At 38.6% G+C, this 27,781-nt stretch overlaps 1 protein-coding gene across 3 annotated transcripts; it reads left to right on the forward strand.

The window, feature by feature from the left end:
* LOC115419406 (ras-related protein Rap-1A-like) lies at window positions 1-26,469 on the forward strand. 3 transcript variants are annotated; one of them, XM_030134150.1, is made up of 8 exons: window positions 1-108; window positions 7,451-7,539; window positions 10,551-10,619; window positions 10,893-10,949; window positions 11,344-11,484; window positions 17,076-17,219; window positions 17,482-17,611; window positions 25,444-26,469. In XM_030134150.1, the coding sequence occupies exons 2-7, from the start codon at window positions 7,483-7,485 to the stop codon at window positions 17,569-17,571; spliced, it is 558 nt and encodes a 185-aa protein (XP_029990010.1). In that variant the 5' UTR covers window positions 1-108; window positions 7,451-7,482; the 3' UTR covers window positions 17,572-17,611; window positions 25,444-26,469. The 3 variants fall into 3 exon arrangements, with proteins under 3 accessions (XP_029990010.1, XP_029990011.1, XP_029990012.1); XM_030134151.1 differs by having other exon boundaries at window positions 39-108; window positions 7,446-7,539; XM_030134152.1 differs by lacking the exon at window positions 1-108 and adding an exon at window positions 3,033-3,077.
* The last annotated feature ends 1,312 nt before the right edge of the window (window positions 26,470-27,781 follow it).

Consider the following 27,781-nt stretch of genomic DNA (forward strand, 5'->3'; position numbering starts at 1 on the left):
TGCCCTTTTAAGAAAAATGAGAAATAGTCAGCAGTGACGTCTGCTGCGCACACAGGCCGGAGGCAAACTGACACTTGCGGAGCGGCGAGAGACAGCGAGCGACAAACGGTGAGTGGAAATGCCAAACTTTACTGCGTCCTAAACGCTGTTAAATAAGTCTTTTGTCGGGAAGCACATAGCGTCGTTACTTACAGGATATCAAGCAGATAGAGCAGGGTGCATGGCGTGTGTATTTTCTGTCGGATAAATGAAAAGAATTGTCCGCAAGTAGAAAACGGAGTGTGCACTCCCATTTCAGTCAAGGCCAGGCGGAAGGGCAGGTAACGTTAGCAATGTACTCTGTCTTTCCCGACCAAATACACCGGAATACGGTGGAATTAAAAAGCTGCCAAGTCCTGTTCGTGTTTGAGCTGTGAAATGTGCTTGAATACGACGTGTTTCTGACAACTGAGCTGCGATTTGATTAAATCCGGAGGAAAGGAATGCATCGGCTAGCTAGCTTGCTTGCTAACGAGCTGTAGCTAGCGGTTGTGAAGTGTCGGCGGCCCGTCGCAGCCAGTCAAAGCTAGCTAGTTAGCGGCATTTTGCTAACGAGCTTGATAACGGGACTTAATATAGTAGTTGATGTGAAACTGGATTGTTTATGGGCAGATGCTGGTCTCAATTGCTCGGATTAAAGATTATGGTATTTTAGGGATTTATCTTTAAGCGGGCTTATGATTTGAACAAAATTTGATGAGTGATATTGCAGCGAGGGTTGTAATAATCACATATCGACGTGTGTTAGTTACTGCTCTGTGGTATAGTCACTGCCACAGATTGCAGGGACTTAGCATGACCTGGAGTGATAAGCATATGCTACTGCTGTAAGCAAATTAGGTAGATTCACAGCGAGATAACCAATGCTTCATGATAGCCTGTTGCAGGTCTTTTTTGTTTTGAGGAGAGTGCGTGGAACAGGGAAGGTATCTACGTGATCCTCAAAGTATAAACACTTAGCAGGACAGCTTTTATTAATAATAGATTATCACAAGTGAAGTAGAGCCTTAAGGGGGGCTCTCTACCGCACAGGCGCTTATTACAGCCCGTGTTAAGCCTGTGAAATGATACATCTGCCTCATCCTGTGCCCTGAATCTTTTCATACCCCAGGTTTTGGTGATGAGATACATGCTATATAACCCACTTCCCCACCTCTTAGTAAGCCTGCTGTCTGGAGTCTTGAACAGGAACAGAGACTGGAAGCGGCTATTTTAGTAGGTAGCTACTCCTTTTCCATCCTATCAGCATGAAGCCTTCTTGTGCTTTGGAAAGAGGATGTGGTTACAGGTCAAGGCCTCAGCGACACAGATGCAGTTGGCTGACTGTGTTTGTCAGTTACAGATCTATGTCATAATTTAGTCACAGTGAATTTTTTTGTGTCTTCTGCAGTTTTGTTCTGACTCATGAGAGATTTCAGAGTTGTAGTTGGCCTTAAAAGAGATGCAAGCACGAGATCACGGGAAGACTGGGTTCTTTGTAACATTCCTTTTCAGAGAATCATGATGGAAGAGATTGTACCATGAGTTTGACTACTTTCATCGTAGAGGTTGTAAATGTCAATGTACTCTTTTTCTTGACAGCTGAAGTTCAACCCACCTTCACTATTCATACATTGTGACTGAGTAAATGAAGGTAGTGATAGAAAGGTTTTGTAATGTGTTATCTACTTAGTACTACAGAGACAGTAGAAGTATGATTGTTTATTTAGCTTATTTTTCTTTGCAGGTTTGAGTATACCAACAGTTTTTTGTCTAATTTCAGGTTATTCAGTTGAGATACGGTTACAAAAAATTGAGACTTGGGTAACTTCCAGTGCTGCAAATGCACAGGATGGTAGCTGCTCATGTAAAACCATTTACATACAAGTAAAAAATGAATTAATACATTGTATAATACCAGTGCAATGCAAATCGTCAATATCCATATAGGTGTCAAACAGTCAGAAGATTTGCAGACATGCTTGCATGTCTTCAAGTCATTTACGATGACAAACTGTGTCTAATTAAACCAACTGCTTAGGATTCAGGTGACTTTGTAACACATTCCAAGCTGAAGTAGTAGTATCCTTTAACGCCCCTTTCCCACTTCAGTACAGGCTTTAGGATTAGATAACATGCAAGAGTCTTGAAAACACTAACTTCACATGCTGCTAACAAATGCAAAACTGTAGATGAAGTGGAAGAAGCTTTTTAAATAAGCAGAATATCCATGAAAAAGTTTATAATAAATGAATAAAAACACAGTTCCAATTGCAGCATAAATCAGGTCTTGTCAAGTGACTGTATCAGGAAATCAGCTGTTTTCTTCACAACTCACTGAACTTGATCCCTTTAGAAACATATCGATTTACCTTTTACTGGAAAGTTTTAAGGTGTTTGGTTCTTTGTAGGATATTAGATATATCTAACATGAGGTATCTGTAGCTTTTTCTTTTTTCTTTGACAGATTTTGTTCTGTCTGTAGGCATCTTGGTTATTCCTCCTGAAGTTAGTGTTTTTCTTTTTTAACTACACTTGGTGTTAACATGTCTTGTGATGTGCGGTTTTGGTGGAGGTAATGACTAACCAGTGGCTTATCAGCATAGAAAACACTCCACTAGAGCTACCATTACCGTACCCTGTTTTTTGAGCTTCGAAACCTCAAGTGGGTGCTTTTTTATCGCTCAAGCTCCTGAAACTGTCATGTGGGTCAACCAGCAAGCAAGTCAGAGCACCAGAGCCTATATCTTGCTACTTAACCAACGGATGTATGCATTTTCATCATCTACGCTGAGTGAAAGAGACAGAGGGCAGTTGTCAATCATGCCACCCTGCTGAGTCAGTTGCTGTGACAGCTTTATTGCGGTCAGATTAACCTCACTAGACCAGGAAATAGTGGATACTGAAAGTTGTAGTTTAGCCGTGAAGCCTCTCTTATATCAGTCTTGTTTCCTCTAAGCTGTGAGTTTATCCAGCCTCACATTTGCTGCAGCTTTGCTAACAGCACTACCTTGTCCAACTTCCAGCCTTAGATGGATACATACCTTTGGCCATAGAGGGTGAGTGATGCAGTGATGTCATGGTGAAGCATGTTTTCTGTGGCATGTGGCTTTCCCTAGCTCCTTATTTGCTGGGGTTACTATGAGTGCAAAGGAACAGCAGTGCCGTGTTTGTTTTGTTGGGGAATGACAGTGTGGAGTTGGGAGCAGTGGAAACAGTGAGAGGTTTGGTTTTTCAGGGAGATGTCCTTAAATGGCCTTGTGTGTGTGTTTATGCTCATTGTGAGTTCCATATCTGTGTGTAGGAAGGCAGTTGCGAGTGCAACATTACGTGAAAATTTCCTAGTATGTAAGATTGTATACAGTCAAAGTGTCAGGAGCATCCCATTTAATCATGTTCTTCATTTTGGTTTTTACCTTATGTAGAAAAAGCAGAGAATGGAAAGCTGAGTAAGAAAGTAAGACGGTGTGTTATGACCAAAATCTGATATTCTGATTAGAGGTGATTTCTTATCCAGATAAAGATACATATCACAATATGACACATTTCCTTTAAACTAATAAACTGTTTGTCTAGAATGGCCACAGGGAAATTCATTTTGAATAATGTACTCTATAAAATCGGAGATATGCTATTGGTAGGAAATAGTCTTCCACTATATGTCCAAAGTGAAGGAATATAGGTGTAAAAGGTGAGTGTGTTCAAAAATACTAAAACCCAACGGTATACTGTCTGTGTGTTCATTGAAAGAGTTTGCTGGTTCTAGATGGTTGTGGAGGCCGGCCTGTGGTACAGGTTCCTGGTTCATCCAAACCACATCCATGGGGCAGAAGTATCCTCATTTTTACCTACTAGCTCCTCTTTTTGTTTTAGCTGGTCAGAGTCCTTCTCCATTCAGAATCATTCTGTTCTAGGCAACATTCACTGTCTTCCATGTTTGTTTCATGCATGCATCCTTGTTGTGTAGAGGAACACAAAGCATTGTGTAAAAATATTGGTGTGAAGGTGTGATTTACACTGTCTGAGCTTTTTAAGACCTATTAACATTGTTGCCCAGTAGTAAAACTATATTTTATTAATTTTAATGTAGTTTGAATAGTTTGGGAGCAGTTCCCATGGAATATCTGCCAAACGACCTCAGCCCAAGATTGTTAGTAAAATGTCTCGCAACGGGGTCTTAAAAAGCTCTTCCTGTGCAGTCTTTGGTTATCAACTCAGTAATTATTTACTAGTACCCAGTATCTCTGTGGTTACCCAAATCTTTTCTCTGTTATTGCAGCTTCCATTTCTGATAAGTACTCGTAATTATAGTAGGAGGAAGAAAACATTATTTCCCTTTTTTTCATGGAGCAAACTTACCAAATATGCAGACTTGTCAGAATTTCTTTTGAATATGCAGTAGCTAATAAAAGTATTTAAGCTGCTAACACTATTTATTTTCATTTTCTGTAAGTGGATTTGTCAGTGTCAGCATCTTTAGAGGTGTGACTAGTAATTAAGGCTACATCATTTGATAGGAAAAAGTCATATTATTCACACAACATTGCGGTTTGAGTCTATTTGCTTGGTTATCAAGGTAATGGACAGACCGATTTTTTTTTTTTACTTAAATTTTTTTCTGCTCAAATATACCAACCTGAATTAGTGTAAGAAAATTAAAAAACTTTCAAGTCCTTGAACATACTTCTCTCCGCCTCACTGCACAGTGTCACCAAATCCAATATACCACCATACTTGCATTGGATGTTAAAATTGCAGCCTTTTCAGATTATATAATTGCACAGACTGACATTATAATTCAATTGTGCAGCTCTACAAGTAGTGTATTTTCTTTTACTGCAGCATGTTTTTACAAAAAATTGGTCCTAAAATGTATGTCTGATGGATATGCTTAATGTAGCTTTATTTCATATAACAGGTATCAGATTTTTATGGACAGGAGGAAGAGGATTTTTGAACATGACAGATGTCCTCAATAACCTCTGAAGCAGTCACATAATAATCTAGTACTGTTACTGCCATAGAGCGACTCCCTGACGTCATGTGTCCCAGCAGGGGTCAGTCCACGGTGTCCATACAACAGACATGACGTGTGGATAGCTGACAAGTGAGGCCTAGCCTAAATCTAAGTATGACATTGTCTTTGTGACACAGTATACAGTAAGTGACACTGTGCATGCACTTGACTGTACTTGAATGTTTACATGAGAGTTGAGCAGAGTCTGTTTGCATAGCACTCAAGCAGCAGTAGCAGCCCTGTTCTTTTTCTTCTCCTTCAAATGGCTCCTCCCTAATCGTGCAAGGAGAAGTTCTCTTTGAGTGTGAAGGATTAGTGAATATGAATTATTCACAGTGCAGCCTTCATATCCCACATGGTCACTGCTTGTGATTGAAGTTGGAGGTCCTTAGTCCTTTGTCCACCCCGCTGGGTATTTTAGCGCAGTGTGCTGTAAAAAGAACAGTGTAGGAGTGGATGATCGGCTTCCCAGTATGGTTGGTGATTTGCTTTTGAGGTTTTACAGAAGGATAGATTATCAAATGAGGCAACGGTTTCTTTCTTGGGGCCTAATTTTTCCCCCCTTTTTTTAAGCTACGTCTTGATTTTCAACACGGCAAGCTGCATTCTTAACTCATGACCCAAAATGTTTTAGCCTCTCATCAAGAGATCTATCTTCTTAAAAGTGTTGTCTAATTGCCTTTTGATACAGACTTACAAAAACATGATGTTATAATGTATTAATGTATTAAGTTTTCTTTTTTTTTTTTCTTTTTTTTTTCTTCAATAAAAGTTTGGGACAAGCAGAGCCACAGCTGAAGATATTACATATTATCTGATAGATGGCTGAATTTTGTAAATAATGCTTATCCATTGAGTAAAGAATTGAAACAAATTATTTCAAACATGCATTCAAGTAATTATTTTTAACCGTTTTCTCATAATTTTTTATAAATTGAACTTGTTATTCAAGGTATGGTCTTCAGCCAGCTCCAGTAGGTAACGTTAGTCTGGTGGCCTGATAAACGGAGATGGATGAAAACCTTATATTTATGGCGACTGTGTCTAACTAGCTTGCAGGCTAAAGTAATCACAACATGTAGACTGTCTTAAGCTAGGTTTATTTTCCCTGTGGCCAAGACAGCCCCGTTTGCCTGAAACATAGTACACTGTGGGATTCTGGCCATTTTTTCCTCCATATTCAACTTTTGTTACATTAACTAACTAACTAACTAACTACGTTTCGGGCAAATGGGGCCACTGGGAACATAATGTAAAGCTTTAAAAAATCTGGTCTGGCATCTGAAGCCTCAGCCATACTGCTCTGTGTTTTCCTCTGTTACACTACACCACATGCAGGCATGCCTCAATACTAAGGTGCTCAAGACCCAACGAATCGACTGCCGAATTTGTTGCCAGCTCTTTTTAGAATCGATTTGAATTGATTTAATCAATTTGTTGCTGGAGCACTACCGATAACAGTAAATGGACATCAATATTACAAAACCAAAAAAATAACAAACAAAATATGGGTAAGCATCATCTCAAAATCATTACTGTACTTGAGTCTGGAATATTATGTTACTGAAAAAAACATCATCCTTGAACTACATTCATATGAAAATGCAAAGTCCTGTTTGTTAAGTGGTGTCTTCTCTATCTAGATTGTGAAAACTTGTCATTTTAAAGATACAAGGCAGGGCATTAGACAAAGAATCTGAAATCTCATGTTTGAAGCAGCTATTACTAAATATCATTTAGTAATAGCAGTCTCTTCATGTCTCTAGCCCAACTTGTAGTGACCCAGTTGGCCACCCCAACTGACATTACACTACATTGTGTGCCAGTGATCTGAAGCCTCCACGTTCCTCTTAAAGGGATATTCCAGTGATTTCACAATTTCCTCCCCGTTGCAGTTTCCACTTCCCTCAGCTGTTTTCTGTCACTAGTCACAAAGCTGACAATATATTACTCTTTAACAGTTGGAGAAATGAGTGAATGCCTTAAAAATCTGACAGCAGGGTGTGTTTTGCTGGGTGAAGGCCAGATGATTGTGTCATTATGAGAAATATCTGCCAGATCCATGTATCATCTCCCCTTCAGTTCCCCCTACGCTCACACACACCACAGCTGGTTTGTGTTAGAGGGGTCACATACTCTTCACCTCCTCCACCCTGCAGCAGCTCCACTTATGGGTGTTCCCTCCATTGTTGTGCTGCTTCTTGTCCATAACCTCCAGGAATGACTAGAATCCTTCCTTTCTGGAGTGGAAAAACTCCTGAGTGCAGACTGGAAAAATTTCTTTGTTTTGCTCAAAAAGAAACTGTGGACAGTTCTTTCTTTTAGCTTGTATTCTTTTTTTTAATATTCCCTTTGTTTTTCTATTGTTCTCATTGTCTGTCCCATTTTACTTCTCTTCCTGTTTGTCCAGTATAGACTTTTTGGCTGTCTGGTGAAGCAATCCCGCCATGCGTGAATACAAGCTAGTGGTGTTAGGCTCTGGAGGTGTGGGCAAGTCCGCTCTGGTGAGTATTCCTTCCTGATCCTCTTCCTATTACTGACACCTCTGCAGTGTTTCCTCTAGACTTTGTAGGAGCCTTTGAGGTAAATGTTAAACTTTGAGATGAAGGTGTGACAAATCAGGACAGATTATTGTCCTTAAAGTTAAAATTGTTTGCTGTTATCGACAGATAAAAAGCCTGCTTTTCTAAGAGGAAGCTGTGTCTGACAGGCCTCTTAGTCTGTAGATCCACCCATTGAACCCATTGCCTTTTTTAAAAATAGAAAGAGATCCTGCTGAATAGCCATTAAAAATACCCCTTATTATTCCAACTTTGCCTCTTTACACTGAACGAAACAAAGCTGAGATAATTATGTACCAGTGTGAATTTTAAGACGGCGTTATAGAAACAGACGTGTAACATTAACAGTGTCTAGTGTGATGTTCAATGTGACCTTTCCTGGCATTGTGAGAAAGGTGTGATGTTTTGATCAGCCACAAGAAAACAACTCAAATCTGCTCAAATCAATTTTATTTATAAAGCACTTTAAAAACAACACAGAGAGCAACATAGAAGAAGCTGGAAGAAAGCAACACATACAGCCGGTGATCTGTATATAAACATATGGCTGATTTTATCTGGATCAAATGGTTCCATGTAACTACGTCTGTGGTAATGACGAAGGTGTGTTTTTGGGAAACTTAAAAAAAAATGTTGTAACTGAATAATCACAAGCCTATATCTTAATCAGGTGTGAAATTTACATGATTATAGGAAATAATATAGCAATTAATTTCTAAACGTAGATGGTGCAGTGTATACCGCCAGTGGTATGAAGCGGCACACCACTGTCTCCCAAGTGGGTGCAGTCTAAAGGGTTGAGAACATCATGTGGTAAAAATGACTGAATAAGTCACTAATATTATGTTTTTTTCTCCCAACTAATGTAATTTGCGTTATAATTATCATTTGCTTTATTTTCACACCCTTTTTTTTTACCTCTGTCAGACACATTTGCATTGCCAGATCTTTTGAGATGTGTTGCTGAGACAGAGGCAGGGCTCAAACAAAGCCAGCTTTTTCACATCTGTGTGTCTGACAAATACCGTTTTCATATCAGAAGGCTTGTGCTTAATAGGTTAAATATTTACTTGGGCGTAATCAGTGATCGTGTTCACTTCTCACGTTGGAATGAAGGGAACAAAATCTGCTGCTGGTCTTCTAAAGGGGTGAGACACTGAAGAAATCTGTGCGACACAGAAACAGGAAATGAATCTTCAGTTTACTGTTGTTCATGAAAGTATTCCCATGTGTTTGGTGCACCTAATATCTGTGTTTAAGCCTGTATTTTGAAGATACACTATAGCAACAGATGCATTAATTGTAATAAAATGAAGAAACAATTGTGTCTAGCAGCTGCCTGTGTTTCTATTGTTACTACAGATTTTTATTGTTTTTTTTTAAATAGCTGGACTTGCTTTGTAGCTTTTTAAAATATAAACAAAGATAATGATAGTGAATTGTTTCTGACAGCTGCATTTCTAGTATTGATGAAACTGCAAAAACATAAAAATAAATGAGAGGGTAGATAATTTCTCCTGTCTGTTCCCGGAGTAGTTCTGCTATTTAGAGGAAATCGCGTCACTTCCAAGAAAGACAAAAAATGCAGACTATCCAGACAGAAATTACCCAGAAAACAGCTGATAATATCCAGTCATTGGTGATTTGACAAACTGAATTTGTGGTGACACCATCAGTTGTCAAGTGGAAACAGGTTGACTCACACTGATGCATCCTTTGCCTGCAACGTTCTAAAACAGCTTTATCTTTGAAATCTTTGGTCTGCACGAGGCTTTATACAGAACAAATGAAGGTGCAACATTCCCATCTTGAACAGGATGTGTGAAAGGGGCAGATGGTTCCTGATGAAGAAAAATCCACGCATGAAAGTAAAAGAAAACAGGAATTTATTAGAGGTTATTACAAAATGTAATTCTAATGCTGAAATGAAAAATGATGACCAGTCTGTCATCTATCAAAGAGTTCAATAAATAGTTGTATTTTTGATGATCAAAAGTTTGACAGCTGGCCATGCCACCACTTGACTAACACTGACGAGGTGTTTAAGTTGGTTTAATCCCTCACACAGACAGCCTGACATGTTTAGACCTTAAGATGTTATCAGGTGAACTCAGTGTACCCCTAATATAAACCTACCGTAAAGGACAGAGCTTAATTTAGCACAGTCTAAACTTAGACAATATCACACGTTTTGTGAAACAAATCTAGAGAACTTTAAAGTTGTGACTTTTGTGTCTTATAATTTGAATGTTTATTGTGTCTGTCGATATTGTAAACATCTGCACCCCTGTTATCTTGTCAAATTGTTGAATAACTGACAGAGTGCTGCTCTAAGGCTACATTCAGACAGCAGGTCTTAATGCACAATCCAGATTTTTTGATGAAATTAGATTTTTTTTGTGTGCTCATTCATATTACACATTAAATTCGACTTATCAGTTTTTAGTATGAACTGAATGTAACCCTGAAGTGACCCACGTGCGCAAAAGAGTTCCTGATGTAATACGTGACCACGTAGGCACACACTGTGTTTATGGAAGTAAATATGTTTTTCCTGCTGTTCCTCCTCCTGGGATGCAGAATTGTGACGTTTGTCGCATTTCAGTGACGTAAAGGTCATATAAATGTGACCTTGCCGTTCAGAGTGAAGTCGCATTGCAAAATATCAGATACATATTGGATTTAGGACCAGTTTAATTTAGGACAATTTAGGATATGAAAGTGGCCTGGGTCGGATTTCAAAAAATTGGATTTGTGCTGTTCAAACCGTCTTTAACAGATCGGATACAGGTCACATATGGGCAAAAAAATCGGATTTGGGTCAGATTTGCCTGCAGTCTGAACGTAGCCTTAGAGAAACGGTGCTTCGGCCATATTTCCCGTTCCAAATATTTTGCTCTTATGACTAGGAGGTCATTTTGTTCTGACGTTGGTTCCCTCTGTGTCTCCAACAGACAGTTCAGTTTGTACAAGGAATCTTCGTGGAAAAATATGACCCTACAATAGAAGACTCGTACAGAAAGGTAAGTGTCTGGTGGGTGGAGAGGGAGAGGCAGTGAGTGCTGGATTGGAATGAGCTGATTACAAGCAGCTGCTCTGCAGGTTCACGTCATGATGTTGTACTTTTTCCTCATTTAACTCTCCTCTCTGTATTACATCGCTCTCTCCAGTTCATTCTTTTTTCCTTTCTCTAATGCTAGACTTAGGGTTTTCTAAATAGCAATTGTCTGCTGTGGCTTCGCTGCATGTAGGATTTAGTTACTAGTTTATGGACCATTTGTTTTTTTCTCTTACAGCAAGTGGAGGTAGATGGGCAGCAATGTATGCTTGAAATTCTCGACACAGCAGGCACAGTAAGTGAACTCCATGCCACTCAAATATCTGCATGTACCTGTTTTATTCCTCTATTTAAGGACTCCTGAGTCACTGTAGTTAACTGAATTGGTAAGTACAAGGAAAGGTTGTGCCATCCACAGCAGTAAATTATGTTTAGTATTAATACTTAAATCAGCATCTCGAAGCACCACATAATCGTCACTCACGATGCATATTGACTATTTAAACCCAGACACCAACTTTGCAAGTGATCAGTTGGTCTACAGCTAGCATGTCCAATTGTTGACCAGTTCTGTGATGCAGCTGCTTCTTGTTGGTTGTTCGGATGGAAGAAAAACTAACATTTACAATAAACCCACACACCCCAATATAGCTCATGGCTGACCTTTTCTCTTATTTCCCCCGGTGTAGGAGCAGTTCACAGCAATGAGGGATTTGTACATGAAGAACGGCCAAGGGTTTGCCCTGGTATACTCCATCACAGCACAGTCGACCTTCAATGACCTCCAGGACCTGAGAGAACAGATTCTACGAGTAAAGGACACAGAGGATGTGAGTGTGTACTCGCATACAAGTGTCTTAAAATCACACAGATTTCTGCAAGTCTTCAAAAGTTGCATACAGATTCACTGGTCTTAAGATGGAATAGATTACGAAACTAAAGTTACCATAAATTTACATTTATTCCAGTATTGTTTTAAATTACTCTTGGGAGGAAATTTCGTTGATCACTCTCAAATAAATCTACAAAACAAAACTGGTCATAACTTATTAGAGAACACAGATTTAATGTGTCCACTCATTTAAAACAGTTTCTTGTTAAAGTAATAGGTTAAAACTGTGTCTGTTAACATTACTTTAATCTAATATTGGCATCTCCAAATTCTACAAAGCTTGGTTTGGGATCACTGCATTAAATGTGTAGTTGAAGTCTGCAGAACTTAAACTGTGAAGTCATAACAGTCTAATGGGAAGTCTTGTTACACTATATGTAGCAAAGTTGTACTTTTGCTAGCGTGTCTGGCACATGGGCCTTAAAATGCACTCATAATGAACTTAAGAAACTCTTCTAAAGTCCCATAAAGCCTGAGTAGCACATTGTTCTCTTGAAATGGTTGTAAACAGATGTAGTAGAAAATAGCACCGTCCTACTGCCTTGTTCTTAGCCACCTACATTGTTTCTGGACTTGCATGACATAGTTGCTATGCATACCATTCAGCACAGGCATTGCAATATAGGCCTGTTAAGTCTAAGTTTGTTGTGCCTTTACGTAATGTATGTGGTGTCACTGTTGTTTTTTGACAGCTGTAAAATGGAAACAGTGTTGGTACTTTGATTTAACGTGTATCTATGATTGGTTTATTTGGCTTTTATATGGACACAGTCTCATGTCTCCTCTCAGCCAGTGGTCCTGTTGCGGGTTTAATTTTTTTGTAAGTCGAAGAATGTCTTCCTCACAAGGGCGTGTTAAATTGTTAGTCTTTCATGTTGTTCATACAGTGTGGTTTTTCCCTCAGCCTGGATCTTTAACAGATCAGACTATAAGAGGTTATATCATCTCATTATTTCCTCATTTACTGTTTGCTAGCATGGCATTAATATTTTTCTCTGGTAAACTGTGAGACTGCTGCTGTGAGTAAGCCCTCCATCCCCTTTCTGGTGGGGCAGATAGTGCGTCAGCAGGATCTATGATGCCCTTTTTTGGCGATCTCTGGAGGGATTGAATGTTACCATAACCCTCGATCTCTCTTTCCCCTCTTTCCTTCCTACTCCTTCTCTCTCTCTCTCTGTTCCCTGTCAAATGTCTATGAAGTCGCTCTGCAGCTGGGTGCACAAGTTTTATATCCTACTTACATCTTTCTGGCTCTCCCCCCTTGCATCCCTCCTCCTATATATTTGCCAGTATACTCTTCTACTTTTTTTTGTTTTGACTAGCCTTTTCAGTGCCTGTTGCGCTGTGTTCCCTGTCTTCTTTATGGCCTGCCATGTGGTCTTACTGTGGTCTGGCACTCTGTGAGGGTGATTGGACTGTCGGGGATGATGTGCAAGGAAAGCCTCAGCTCATCAAAAACAGTGGATTGTGGGGCTGCGGTACTTCATTAGAGCCTCTGTGGTCTGGGAGCTGAGGTTAGCCTCAGGCTAACAGATGGATTACAGGATCAGTGGCTCCTCAGCATGCAAGAAAACAGTTGCCATCCCTCTTCTTGTTGTGAGTTTCCTCTGAATCTAAGAGGTTGTGCTGGCCATTATGACCACTTTGTTACCTATCAGTTAGACTGTGACTTAAGCCTATACAGTACCTGTGATGACTAAGTCATCTGCTTATCTTTGTTGCCCCTTGGAATGCATGACCAAAGAAAATAATATATTACCTTTGATCCAAGAGCAGGCTTTTCCTATTTGGAGAGAATTTTCAAGCTTTAAGCTGATACTGTAGTCACTCCTGCAGCTGTTCTTTCTCAGCTCCACCACGCACCATTTACTGCAAAGCTGGCAAAATGACACGCACATTTAAAATAGCTCAGCTCAATTAAAATACCTTTTAATCAGTGGTAGAAGTATTTAGATCCTTTACTTATGTAAATGTATTAATACTTAATAAATGCCAGAAATAAAACTACTGTATTCAAAACTTTAAAGAATATAAATATTACCAGCCAAATACTGCAGCTAGGAAAGGTTAAAGTAGTCATTGTGAACTAAAATAATTCATGTCACTGTTGATGCTTTTATCAACATATTTTTGGATTAATTACTACTAGTACACATAGGTTTTTTACAATTCTTCTCATTTGATCTAGTTCATAACTTGTTTTCTACTTTAGAGCAAAGAACACGGAACAAAGAACATAAAAAATGCAAAACATTAAAAAAGCAAAACATTTTCTAGGCAGGAAAACTTTATCCTTGAGTTAATCACAAACATTGAAATCAACCATTTGGAGATGCAGTATGTGATTTTCACCGGACAGCAAGGATATGATAACTGTAGTTTGAACACTAACTAAACACAGCAGAGCTTAAAGTTCTGTATTTGCCTCTGAAATGTAGTGAAGTAGCATAAAATAAAACATACTCAAGTAAATTACATATACCACAAATTTGTACTTAAATAGGTCCTCTGAGTATTGTACACAATCACATTCCATTATTGTTTTTTATGTTTCTTTATTGAATGTAGTATTGCAAAATGCACTCTATTGGAGTGAAAACTGAAGTACATTCAAAGTTTACTTCCCATACGTCTCTCCACAGCTCTTACATAAGAGAAGTCTTAGGCATTTGTACCATCCCAGTCACAGAGGTGGCCCAGAAAGTCATGACTACATGCTTGTGACTCACTGCTCCATTCATTTAGACTACTCTATACTCCCCTGTTCTGTGCTACCCACAATCCAATCTGGAGCATGCCATTGTGGGCGGGATAGGACCTGTCTGTAGCATGTTAACAGCATCTGAACCGATTCTCTGTGGGCTGTGCAGATTCTTCAAGTTGGCTAATACTGCCTTGTGCACTGCTGACACTGAACATTTTTTCTTCCCTACATACCTCCATCCCCTCTGTCCATCCTTTCATCCCAGCTTGGCCCAGAGTTTGTATTTTGGAGGGCATACCACTGCTTCTCCCAGGACCCCTGGGAGAAATGTCGTTTTGCGGCCCAGTCCAAGGGCTTGTTTGGATATCAAACATCAAGCAGCAACCTCCACTGGGTTAATCCAAACATCCCAGTTTCCTGTCGTCTGCCCCACAGTCCATAGAGCAAGGGAGAGGGGGATAAAAAGAACTCTGCAATATTCATCCCATACCTTACAGTTTTTGAGGGAATGTGGTCATGTTGACAAGAAAGTGTCTAAACAATACACTTATGGTTGGGAAGGGGTTTAAAAATTGTGCATGTTGGTGCATGTCAGGTTGCTGCCATATTGCTGACAAATATCCAGTTTTTCCAGATCCAAGAGACAAGTCTGGGGGCCATTTCTGGAGTAGAAGAGGGGAGAAAAGGCAGGATTTCCCATGCATAGATTTATTTGTTGCAGGCCCACCACAAATAGATTACCCCAGCTGATATATTATTGGCGCCTGCTGTAATGCGTGCAACATTTTCCACTAGCTGATTATGTCTCCAATGCTAAGCTGGACCACAGGAACAAATAACTTGTGAACCTCAGGAAAAGCAAGCCTACAAAACTGAACTCTTCCTCCAACAACTGTTTCATTTCAGTTTTTATTGCTGTCAAGTTTACAGATGGAAAATTCACACACACACACTCACACACGCACATAAACAAACAAACAGTCGTACACTATCAAGTAATTCCAGAGTGCAGCCAGAGCGTGAAATCCAGCTGAAATGTCCGAAAACATTCAGGAAGGAAAGCGATGTTATCCCGGCTGGGCGGGGCTGCCATGACTTCCTCCGGGCCAGCATGCTCCCCAGATAGCCGGTCAGGAAACAGCAGGCAGGATGAGACGCATCCCGACACCCTGACAGCCCTGCTTTGCCCACTGTGACAGTTGGATCTGAAGTTATACCCAGAATATTCTCTCTTCCTCACAAAGTTTTTGTTTTTTTGACCTTGGCTGTTAAAACATCTGACTCAGGGCACAAAAAAAGAAGTGTTGGGTGTTTGGGAGATTCCAAAACCAGCTGCTCTGCATCTTAGTAGTTGTGCTCTCAGCAGTAGGTTGAAATAGTAGAAACAAAAAAAAGGAACTGCATTTATTGTATTCATACACTGTTGAAACATTATTTTTCTTACTGTTTGGTTTAGTTGAGTTTTGCCACTTTGAACATAGCATCTCAAACAGACACGTAAACTGATAAATGATCAGAATAGATGTATGTCCTATTATGCAACTTATTGAAAATGTGTGGGCTGAAACCTTGCTTACACCTACCCTCTCTACATTAATTATTTTGTGCAGATCTCTTGATATTTATTTAGTGAAAAAATACATGAATTATATTATCACAACTCAAGTCATTTCTTGTAACTATTCCACAAATCCTTTACTGATACATATCTTTGTTGTGTATTTGCTGTAATCTAATCCTGTGGGTAAACATGCACATTCCTCCAAATGTCCACTGACTCACTCTTATTTAAAACAACCTCTGCACACAATCTGGAAACATTCTGTTTTTTTTCTTTAGATGTAATGTGTGCATCATTTCACTTTGAGAGCTTGTGGGTTTCTAAATAAAGCAGCTACTTGGTTCATGATAGTCACAAATTACATGTTTTTATACTTTTTCTGAGAAATTATTTGGTTTTCTTGTCTTTTGCTCCTAATCTATGAGTAGTAATATTAAGCTGTTCATGTAATATGATGTTGTATATGAGTGGAACATTTTTTGATAATTTATTGTTGTAGTGCTGTTGCTCCCATTTCCACTTTAGTCACTGAGTGTTCAAAGACTTCAGCCTGACTGAAGTGTTCAAAGCCGTTTAATGCCTCATGAGGAATAGGACAGCACTTTGTAAACGTACTTATTGTTGTAACACGGGTTCTAGCTTTGAAGTAGGAATGATCTGTGTTGTATTTCCTTGCGTGCATGGTTACATGCTTTGCATTGTATACGATAAGGCCACACCCTTTGTTCATTTTAGCTTCATAAGGTTTGTATTCAGAGGGATATAAAGGTGATGGAAGCAGTTTGCCAGTCAATGCTTTGAAGTAGAGTAGGCGATATCATGTCACTGACTTCAACTGGTACCTTTTCCACTATGGCCAAGATGGATTTAATTCTTTCATTTGTCAAACTTTATTTTTGCTGTCATTTTTATACATCAAAATAAATATTTATAAAGGAGTGGAACCATACTTACTGAAATATGTGGAACTTGAGTCATCATTTCTCTGTTTAACTACAGTTTCCACCCTGCACGGCCTGCCTTCCCATCATGTTCTTTATTTATTTTCATGAACTGACTTATTGAGCTGTGGACTAACCACTCAAAATAAATGTCAGAAACATATGTTCTTGATAAGCGTTCTTTGTTGCCTAAGATCTTTTCGTTTTTCCACTACAGCTGTCTTTTCTTAAATCTCAAAAATCCAAATCAAATCTTTAAGAGGGCAACTTAATAAATACTGTACAAAAATATTTTCATATTTAATGTCCACTCATATCCACAGGTGCCGATGATCCTGGTGGGGAACAAGTGTGACTTGGAGGATGAGCGTGTGGTGGGGAAGGAGCAGGGCCAGAACCTGGCCAGACAGTGGAACCACTGTGCCTTTTTAGAGTCCTCTGCAAAGTCAAAGATCAACGTCCTCGATGTGAGCACACACACACAAACACAGAAACAAACCAGTGGTGACCCTGCCCACATTGTAAAAGACTGTCTTCAAAGAGCAGCCAGAAGCCCACATTGAACTGTCAGGGAACTGTTGAAAGACTGACCTAGATGTGTCACCACTACGTAACTTCACCAGCTGAGTTTTATTTTGCATTAATAAAGATGCACTCTTCTTTGTTAATGGTATAAGACCACTTACATATTTTTTTCCCCCTCTGTTTTTTATCTCTTCTTTCTTGTAGATCTTCTATGACCTGGTCAGACAGATAAATAGGAAAACGCCAGTGGAAAAGAAGAAGGCAAAAAAGAAATCCAACTGTGTCCTGCTTTAAAGACACCCCTCCCCCAGCCCCTGCAGCAGCTCTGAGCCAGGTGTGTGTCTAAAATTTCATAATGTGCAAAAGGAGCCATAGAATGGTTATGATGCATAGGCAAGCTGTCAGGTTAATTAGTATTACCTAATAACCTTGATATCCCACTGTCATCTTAGATGATTCTACCTAAATCACTTGTAGTTTATCATTGTCTGCCTGCAGCGAAGTCACGTCAAGTTTGTGTGGAAAGCATAATATTAGATAAGGTGCCAGCAGTGGTTACAATCTCTCCTAAGGTCTTTAAAGGGGACAAAAAAAAGCCTCCTGAAGGATGTGAGCTCATGAGGAAAGTCAGACAGATCTTTTGGAGGTGGATCTCAAAGAGAAAGCCTACCCCTCACCAGGCAGCTGGTCGTGCAGTGAATAACTTGGGGCTGAAAATGAGGAATATGGCATGTTTCACTAGTAGGAAGGTGGTTAACTGGCTTGACTAACCGCATTAGTTAACTACAAACACACCTTTCCCATTACTGTTATTGTTGCTCATCGTTGAACTGACTACAGGCTCGTCCTAGTAAAGCATCCCGTTATAGGACTGGACCGCTTTTTCCCTAAAACTTAAGTCATTTTCAGTCTGTATCATGTACTGTATAATTAAAATTGTTGAGGTCAATTTTAACTTCCTTTTCTAATTTGGCTTAGTTGCACTGTGCATTGTAGTTGTTACTAATGTTTTTGAAAATGGTCAATGAAAGAGATCACTTTTCCATTTGTAGTTTTTGTCTGTGTTTGTGAACTGTAATTATTCTACCCAGATGGCATTTGTCATAAACTCATTTGCAGCCTGATCTGAACCAGTAGACGCTGAGGAGGAACTAGGTCATGTGATTAAGGACTCAGACATACTTTTATTAACATACATATGGGAGAAGCTTGCCGTTACTCTCTTTAACCCCCAACTGGTATCTTCCTGTGACCATTAATAATATTGATAATGGCTCTTGAGTAGCTTGATGCTGATGAGTTACAGTGAGTGGCATGGACATCATGGTCTGAGTCAGCCTGAAAATGTGCAAAGCACTTTCATTAGCATATTTTGCAACTATTTCTCTTTTCACTGAATGAGTCACTGTATGATGGCTTAATTTTAAACTCAGCACATTGCAGCAGCTGGGTCTATCTGAGGAAATCCCTGTCTGTCTGTCTGGTTTCCTATAAAAAGAAGATTCCCCTTTTCTTTTTTCATTTTTTTTTTAACGGCACTTTTTACTGTTTGACCGGCTGTTGGTAATGAGGAAGACTCAAAACTGTCATGCTCAGTCAACCAGTTTTTTTTTTTTCTTCCTAATTTCAGTGTTTCAGTCATAATAGTTATAACATTTGTAGGTGCTGCTTACCTGTAATCTATATTATAAAAGCCAAGTGGCCTCTGTGTGCATGTGCCTGCTTTATAAGTGAAAAACTGGAGAGAGCTAGCCTTTGCCTTTTGGAGCACTCGTGTATTTTGGGTCAAGGATCAGACAGGTGGACCAGACAGGTGAAAACAGCTTCTTGGTACAACCAATACTTTCTGAGTTATTAGTTGTTTTTAAATTACAAGGGGCTTACATGCAGATGAGTCCATTCACAGCTGCAAACTTGGGGGGGGGGGGGGGGGGGGGGGCGATTTTCAGATTTGGCGATTTTCAGATTTGGGTCCGAATCTGAATCAGGATCAACAGAACTGCTGGGACATGATGGGAGAACCAGGTCCGGCTGTGATCACACACTAACAAGGTCGGTCTCGTTCTTACTGTGGCCCAGCCCACTCTGCAGGTCCTTGGTCAGACCCAGCCCATTAACGTCCCCCTACAAAACAAAATGGGGGCCATTATTCATTCATTCATTTTCTGAACCCGCTTTATCCTCACTAGGGTCACGGGGGTTGCTGGAGCTCGTAGAACCCGTGGATTCCCACGGGTCAACATGCTAGTTTATTATAATTTTCTATTTTACTGCAGGTAAAAGTGGCTCAAATCCAGGTTTTTGTTCATATGTGACTCATATCTGATTTTTTTTCATGACAGTCTGAACAACACAAGTTTTATTATCATTTTTCTTCATTTTTTTTTTTTTTTAATTAGACCCAGGCTGCTTTCATATGCAGTCCTAACTTGATTCCATATCTGAGGTTTGCAATGCGGCGTCAGTCTTTACAATCATGTCGCATTCTAACTGACTTTTACGTCATTGAAATGCATCAGATGTCAAAATTCTGCGTTGGTGGAGGTGGAATCAGGTCAATATTTCCCTTCGTAAAATGGTGTGCATTGTGTCCTCTGTGCATGCAGGTCACTTCAGGACTGTAGTCTGTTCATGTGAGTCTGATGGCAGTGGCATTTAAATTATAATATGAGCAACCAGAAAAATCAGAATTGAGTATTAAGACCTGCTGTTAGACCTGTGTTAGATGTTATCCACATTACCTTGACTACTGGTCTGGATAAGATTTAACCCCAGTTAACCCAGATGTCATGATTCAGAAAGTGTTGGTCTATAGGGCATGTTTGTTTCCACCCTTGTGTGTAAAGTTTCCATTAGAACATAATTTTAGACTTGAAGTCTAGAGAAGTTACAGTGAGCACCTGCCAGACACGGTCATTACTACATTGTATAGCAGGGTTAAATGAAGGAAGTAAATGTACAATTGAACGAGCTGCTCAGAATCACAAATAAAGATGGACAGTGTCCAATTAGAAAGTGTTACTGACTATAAATTCTTAGGAGTTATAATTGATAACAAGTTGTCATGGAATGCCCACATCAGACATATAAGAACTAAAATTTTGAAAAGCCTCTCAATTATGAATAAAGCAAAAACAAGCAGTGAGGATCATACACAAGGCTGAATTTCTAGCACATAGTAATAATCTCTTTATTTAAACCAACTTATCTAAGATTCGTGACCTTGTGAAATATTATACCTTGTTAAATTCATTTAAAGCGTTCAACAAATCACTACCAAATAACATACAAAGGTTTTTTGCACTTAAAGAGTACATATCCTCCTGAGAGCCAGCAATGAATTTTTGTCCCCTTTAGTGGACAAGAGTTTCACAGCTTTAAAGTAAAAAAAAAAACAAAAAAAAAACGGTGTCAACTGCAAAGGACATTCCTTAAAAAAGAAAAAAAACAAAAAGAATATATCTGGAAAACTGTTGCATCATGCTGTTTCCAATCAAGGCAATTATTTGATACAAAAAAGCCCAAACCTTGCTGGGTGTCAGGATGTTATGGCATAAACAGCTTTGGAAATTTTACACTACCTGAGGTTCGAACTACCAGGAAGCGCTTTTGTCTGTCTGTATGTGGGGTAAAAGTGTGGAACAGTCTGGATCTTCACCGCAAGCAATGCCAAAATATCCACAGTTTTAAAACACTTTATTAACGATGCTCTGGTCACAGTACAGCGAGGGCGGGGCTTATTGTTAATTGCTGGGTCATTACATTCTTGGCTCTTTCTTACCTTTGTTGGTATGTGCTTGTTGTTGTTTACCATGCTGGTATGTGTCACTCCATTACCATTGTTGGTATGTAATTATTGTTGAAATATGTTGTCTTGTAAGTTATACAGCCTATCAATTAATACATCGGTTTTATATAGCGCTTTTCTAAGTACTCAAAGACGCTTTAGATGGTTACTATGTGTAATATACATCAGTTTTGCTAATCTGTTTACTGTCTGTTATTTGCATTATTAGGACTCGAAGCAGATGTAACTTTATCATTAAGGAAGCAAAAGTAATATGTTATGCTGTAGAAATGAGAGGTGGGGGTAGGATTTAATAAGATTTCTACTTCCCACTTCTTTTTGATCAATGCTTATTGAATTTATTTCTATATTACTAGTGTACATGCAATTGCTATATTGTTTTGATCACTTCTATTTATTAATGCATTTGCTCTGCTATTAGTTCTTTGTACACATAAAAGTTTTGGTTTTTGTTTTGCTCGAAACAAATAAATGAATGAAAATGGAAAAAAAAAAGATCACTGCATTTAGACACTAGTATTACCAGAGGAATAATTAGGCAGATTTTGTCTGGAGAACACATTGTTCCTACCATCTTCCAGTCGTAAGGTTACTGCTAGACACCCTGTGTGATGTAGATCCAATTAACTTGTGTATGACATGTACACAGACTGTAAACCTGTGAGGAAGTGCTGTGGACATCTGTGTGATCACACTTTTATAGACAAAGTATTATTTATGGAAAAAGAAAATTTAAAGTTGAGGTGAATATGGAAAAGATGCCAATTTTGGATGACAGTTTTATAAAGAAAGTTTGAGGTTAGTAGTTTTACCTGCATAAACTTAAGCTCTATAGATTGTGTCATTTTATGTTGAAATCCTCCTGGTTGTTGATGGCTGTCTCTGAACACATCTCACAGTGCGTCGCAAAACCACTGTTTTTCAGCTACAACCAGAGATATTACTTTGTGATCTCGTTTCCGTCACAGCTCAGAATCACCTAGTATATATGTGGCTTTAAGCACGCTTAAGGACAAGTAAAATGACAGCAGCCACTATTTACTTTTACTTTGACTTGCATTATATCACATGGCTACGTTGATGTTCAAAGACCTTGAAGTGGCAGAAATTACATATGCATTTAAGTGCAAAATAAACATCACTGACAGTATTGAAGGCAGGTGTTCTGGAGAAATGTGCAGATGTGTTTTTAACCTTTGATACTGAACAGATGGATCGTACAGGGCGGGGAGGTTTTGTTGTTAAAATCTGAAGTCAGTGTTGCTAAAAGCCCACAGTGTTACTAGTGTTTTGACCACAGTGGAGTCTGAAAAGTCACTTTTAACACATTTAGGGCAGTGTTGTCACAATAAAACCTCAGTGTTGCCAAACCAGTGGAGCACATCAAATTGCAGTCATTTTATACCTTCCTCCATCATTTACTTTTAACTTTCAGAGTGGTGAGAAAAAACTTTGATATGACCGATAACAGTGGATTAGGAAAACAGACAGTACTATTGTGCCCAGCTCAGACACCAGTGTAACTAAACCACCCACTGCGTTCCTCGGCTGAATCCATCTGTGTTGGTCAGTTAGAGGCCCAGAGTGTGTGAGAGTGGGGCCTCTGTCAGCAGCCCCTGGGGCGGTGTCTACCCCCCCACCCCCACCCCGTTCACACGCTGGCCAGCCCAATGAACCAACACTAAAGGGATTACAACCTCACTGTTCCACTGCTCCTGTACTGCAGAGAGAGGGTTTGTAGTGCCAGTCTCGGACGGGACAGAGAGAGAGAGACAGTTAATGGAACATTTCACTCAATGCCGCGTGGCTGGTTTCCAATAAGCTGACCTCATGAGCCATAAGCAATCTGACTTTGATTTTAGCAGAACTGCACTTACTCCGGACAGAAATAGGTTGGAAGCTCATCCCCATTGTGATACTTTATTGATCTGTAAATTGCTCTGTATTGAGACTTAAAATTGTCATTTTTAAAGCAGTTGCAATTTTGTAAAACCTGCAGTTGTCAGTCATATACATGAAGAAAATGTTACTGTAATGATTTAAGAATTAGAGTGAAAATATGGACAGACCTCAAAGGCATGAATCCAAATGCTCTTTGGAAGGGTCATCACTTGTATCAGCCTGAATTGTGAATTGAGGTGTGTATTGGCAAGAATCTGGCTATACGATACAAATCGCAATACTAGGATCACGATTCGATATATCACAATATATCATGATACTGTTAAGAAGGCCATTTGTTGTTCGTTTCTTTTTTAAAAAATGATATTTCCTGGAAGAATTGAATTACACCAGAAATATCCACAAATACTAAACACATTTTTTTTTTAATCACAAAAAGATCTAATGCTATATCACAAAAATTTCCAGTATTAAAATTTCAGTCATGCTTTACAGACATTACATTTTAAGATGCTGCTCAAATGTTCATATTTTATTAGTTCAGAACTAACATCAGAACAGTATTTTTGTGCAATCCCAACAACAAACTAAGATCTGCCTCTCAGACAGTAAAAAGTGCTGTTAGGATGCTTCAAATAACCATTCATTCATTCATTCATTCATTTTCTGAACCCGCTTTATCCTCACTAGGGTCACGGGGGTCGCTTGGAGCCTATCCCAGCTACATAGGGGCGAAGGCGGAGTACATCCTGGACAAGTCGCCAATTCATCGCAGGGCTGACATATTCAAATAACCATTATTTAATAAAAGTGTTAAATAATAATAATAAATAAGATAAAAACAATAAAGAAAACCAAAAAACAACAATGAACCTCTGCCACATCTGCATTTAAATAAATACCTGAAAATATCAATACAGTACTTTTTAATATCGATACAGTATTGTGAGATGAAATATCACAATATATTACAGAATCGATATTTTCTTACACCCCTAATTGTGAAAGTGTAGAATCTGCACACGGTTAAATGTAACTAAGGCCATTACAGTTTTTACCCTCAGCCCTTACCACAGGGTATTGTTATCAGTTTGTTGTCTGTCTGTCCGTATGTGCAAAAAGTTTGGTGTTCCCCAGTAGTTCTCAGCTGGTAGTAGCAGATAGTCAATGATAAGGAAACCCTAGTGTGGACTGAAGGCCGAAGGTTTTCAAGTGCAGGCACGTTATGTTTATGTCATGGAATGCCTGATTGTCTGAGCTGAATGTGATCATTTTGCAGAATCCTTAACGCTGCCTTCACTCGCCTACATAAAAACAGATTAATAACCTAACAAATGTCATTTTATCATTACTTCAAAGTCATTTTCAATAGTTTTAGGTTTGACTGGTCCTTTTTTAATAATATGTAGTTGTGCCTTCTTCTGCTATGGTTTAATGGCACCTGAGTGCAGAAATACCACCATCACTGCATTACTTGAGGTGTTTGAGGGTATTAGTATAAAAGACAAATAAAAGTTATTATCTATGTTCTATTAACTATTGATAACACTTTAATAGTAGCCAAAAAAAACAGGAGAAACACAAATCTTTATTTTTTTGTATGTTAATAAAAGTACATGATTATGGCAGCCTCAGTTGTAGGTTGTGTCCATTTGTTGTTGGGTTTTTTTTAGCCACAAAATGTTAGTTTCTCAACAGAAATCTAAACTTTTGAAATGAAGCATTGTGTAAATTGTTCCAACAGGGAAACTACCTGGTTTAATAGCAGCTCTGCTTGTAGAGTTAAAACCTGCAAATAGATGCACATACTTTGCATTGAAATGAGAGCAAGTTTCAAGTTTGACTGTCCAGCTATAATCTGAGGGTGCAGAAAGAGCGCTCATATCCCCTGTGTTTTGCCGATGCCCAAACGAGCTCCTCCATTGGATATAATTGTAATTAGTCAGAATGTTATTCCTTCACCTCAAAGCTTCCCTCCTAATCGAACAGAAAAACGATTAGACAACAAGGCTGTTAGGTCTGTGGATTAACTCTGACTGCTGACTTTGCCACATCATTTCTATTAGATGCTCATTAGGAAAGGATTGACTGAAGACAGCTGTCAATAGAAGTGACGGGGCAAACAAGAATCAGGTTAATTGAACATGTTGGCATTTGATAATTAAAAACTACTGATTACCCAAGTGATGAAATTGTTTCTTTATATTGATAAATGGACAAAAGGTTAAATATATGACACATGGGGGAAAATATGTACAAAAAGCTAAAAGTTCAGTCTTTTCGAGGAGGTTATGTTTTTTTGTCCTCTTATTTCCTCTCCACACACAGATACATGTAATGCCATTAAATGACCAGTAGAGGCCGATAAGAACCTATACATTTGCTGAACGTAAAATTTTAATACATGGAATCAAGACTTAACCAGTGAGCTGTTTTTCTGTTTTATTTCCTTTCAGAAATGCTGTAATGAAGAACTGTTGCCCTGATTGGAACGTGCCAGCATTCCAACAGCCCCGCCCCCTCCCTCCATCAGCCATAAACGGTGAATCAGCTGACTGAACTGCTCCTATCAAAGATGAGGATGATCTACACGAGAGAGAGATGGAGAGAATATATATAGAGAGAGAGACAGTAAGAGAGAGAAGACTCTAGTCTCTCGCCTCTGAGGACCTTCCTCTGTGTCTCAAGTTTCAGTTTGAACCCTGAAAGGACAGTCTCCACTTCTGCAACAACAAACACCACCACAAACTGATGATAAAAGTGCAGCAAAAAGCCCCTAAACATATGAGAAAAAAAAAGTGTCTATGAGCCGCCTACATGACCAGAAAGCAGCCCCTTATTTTTGACAGTTTTTGACAGTTTAACAAAAGAAAATAACAGCGTTTAAGAAGGTAAGCAAAGTTAGAACTTGGGTTCAGTATTTTTCATCTTTTCAATATCAATATTGTATTTGAAAGACATGGAAGTTGACCTCTTTAGTTGTATGATTATAAATATTCTTCAAAATGAGCATGAAAAAATGCATCAGTTATTAAGTGTAGATGTTTTCAAGTGAAATCAAGTGGAAAAGTGAGAATTTTTCTTATAGCCATACACCTATTCTCCATGCCTGTCATGTCAGTGATGATAGATCAAGGTCTATAATATGTATTATTTTTATTTTTATTTTTTTCTTTGTTTGCCCTGTTGTTCATGGACTTCTCTTCTGCAGATATCTCTCTGATGTGACTTAATTTTATACTCAGTCACTGGGATTTCATAGCTCCCATAATATATTCTAATGCCATTTTTTGCATAATAATGCTTCAGAAAAAAATGGGTCTTTTATAGAAGAAATATGGGGAAAAATAAGGATTGATTTCTATGTCTCTTGAAGCTGAAATATATTATACTAAACCAACTCTAATAATGCTTCTTGTGTTTTTCTGTCAATGATGTTCCAGCTTTTATGAATTATTAAAGTACATTTTAGTACATTTTCATTATATTGGTCAATGTATTTTTGTGAATTAAACTTTTATCCAAAGCAGATTTGACTGATGTGAGAACGCTGATATTGGAGAGTACTTTTTAAAGGGTTGGAGTCATAAATAGGATTTGCACCAGACTGTTTGGTAAACTCTAGTTAATGAGTTATTGATTCTATACAATGAAACCACACTGTTGACTGATCAGAGGGTGTAGCGAGAACAGTGCGGATGTATCACACAGTGTGCAATATACAGTACAATCTATTTATGTGGGGGTTTAATACATGTAATATGTTTAAAGACCACCAGGTGTCAGCATGAGAACAGGAGTGTATCTCGGAGGCTGAGAGTAGACCAACTTCAAGCTTAAATCCGTACTATATATTATGTAAGTTGGCTTCATACGACAGTCTTTCCCCAAGAAAGCAATCCATCGAACAATTTTCATAATGATTCTTTACTCTTAACAAATGGACTCTACATATTTGCCTCTCTGCCTCATTTCAGTCCCACAGCTTGAATTAATTTTAGTTTCTAGCCTGAAAAATAGTTTTGTGATCATGATTTTCAGTCCAGAGGAAGGAGCAGGAGTTTAGAAACTGAAATGAAAAAATGAAACACTGAAAACACTTAAAACTTGATCATAAGGGCACAAATCTGAAGTAATGATTCATTCATGCAAGATGTGCAAGCAGTATCAGGCATTCATGTTCATGTATTATTAAGTGAGAGATAGTGGGTCTTTGTGATACGTCACACTTTACCTGATCATCAGTTAAGGAACGTTAATTCACAGTGACTTTAATATGCAACATTACATTAACATGTAAACAAAGCAACTGGACTCCGCCAATGTTCATATCTGACATGACCATCCCACCTGTGTCAGTGAGAGAAACTATAACTGTATAATATAACATACAGAAAAATCACAAAACTTGACACAGAAAACTTAGAGGAAATGGAGAAATTATTGAGCTGAATGAATTAAAAAATATGCACTGCCTATTACTGAATACTGTATATATATATATATATATATATATATATATATATATATATATATATATATAATACACATAATCACAAAGTGGTCCGAAGAAGTTCCCCAAGGCCTCCAACATACTGAGTAAAAAATCATCAATATGACAAAAAAAGAAGAAAAAACAATAAAACTTCTTTGTTTTTCTTATTTTAACAATAGCCTTGGTCATGTCCTGAAACTCTTCCAAAAGTCAGAATCATCTGAAATGTATTTTCACTCTGCAGTCCAAATGAACCATGATTTAGTTCAGGTGGAGTTTTACAACATGACCACATGGCA

Source organism: Sphaeramia orbicularis, chromosome 5 (assembly GCF_902148855.1).
Source record: "Sphaeramia orbicularis chromosome 5, fSphaOr1.1, whole genome shotgun sequence".
In the NCBI taxonomy this organism is placed as follows: Eukaryota; Metazoa; Chordata; class Actinopteri; order Kurtiformes; family Apogonidae; genus Sphaeramia; species Sphaeramia orbicularis.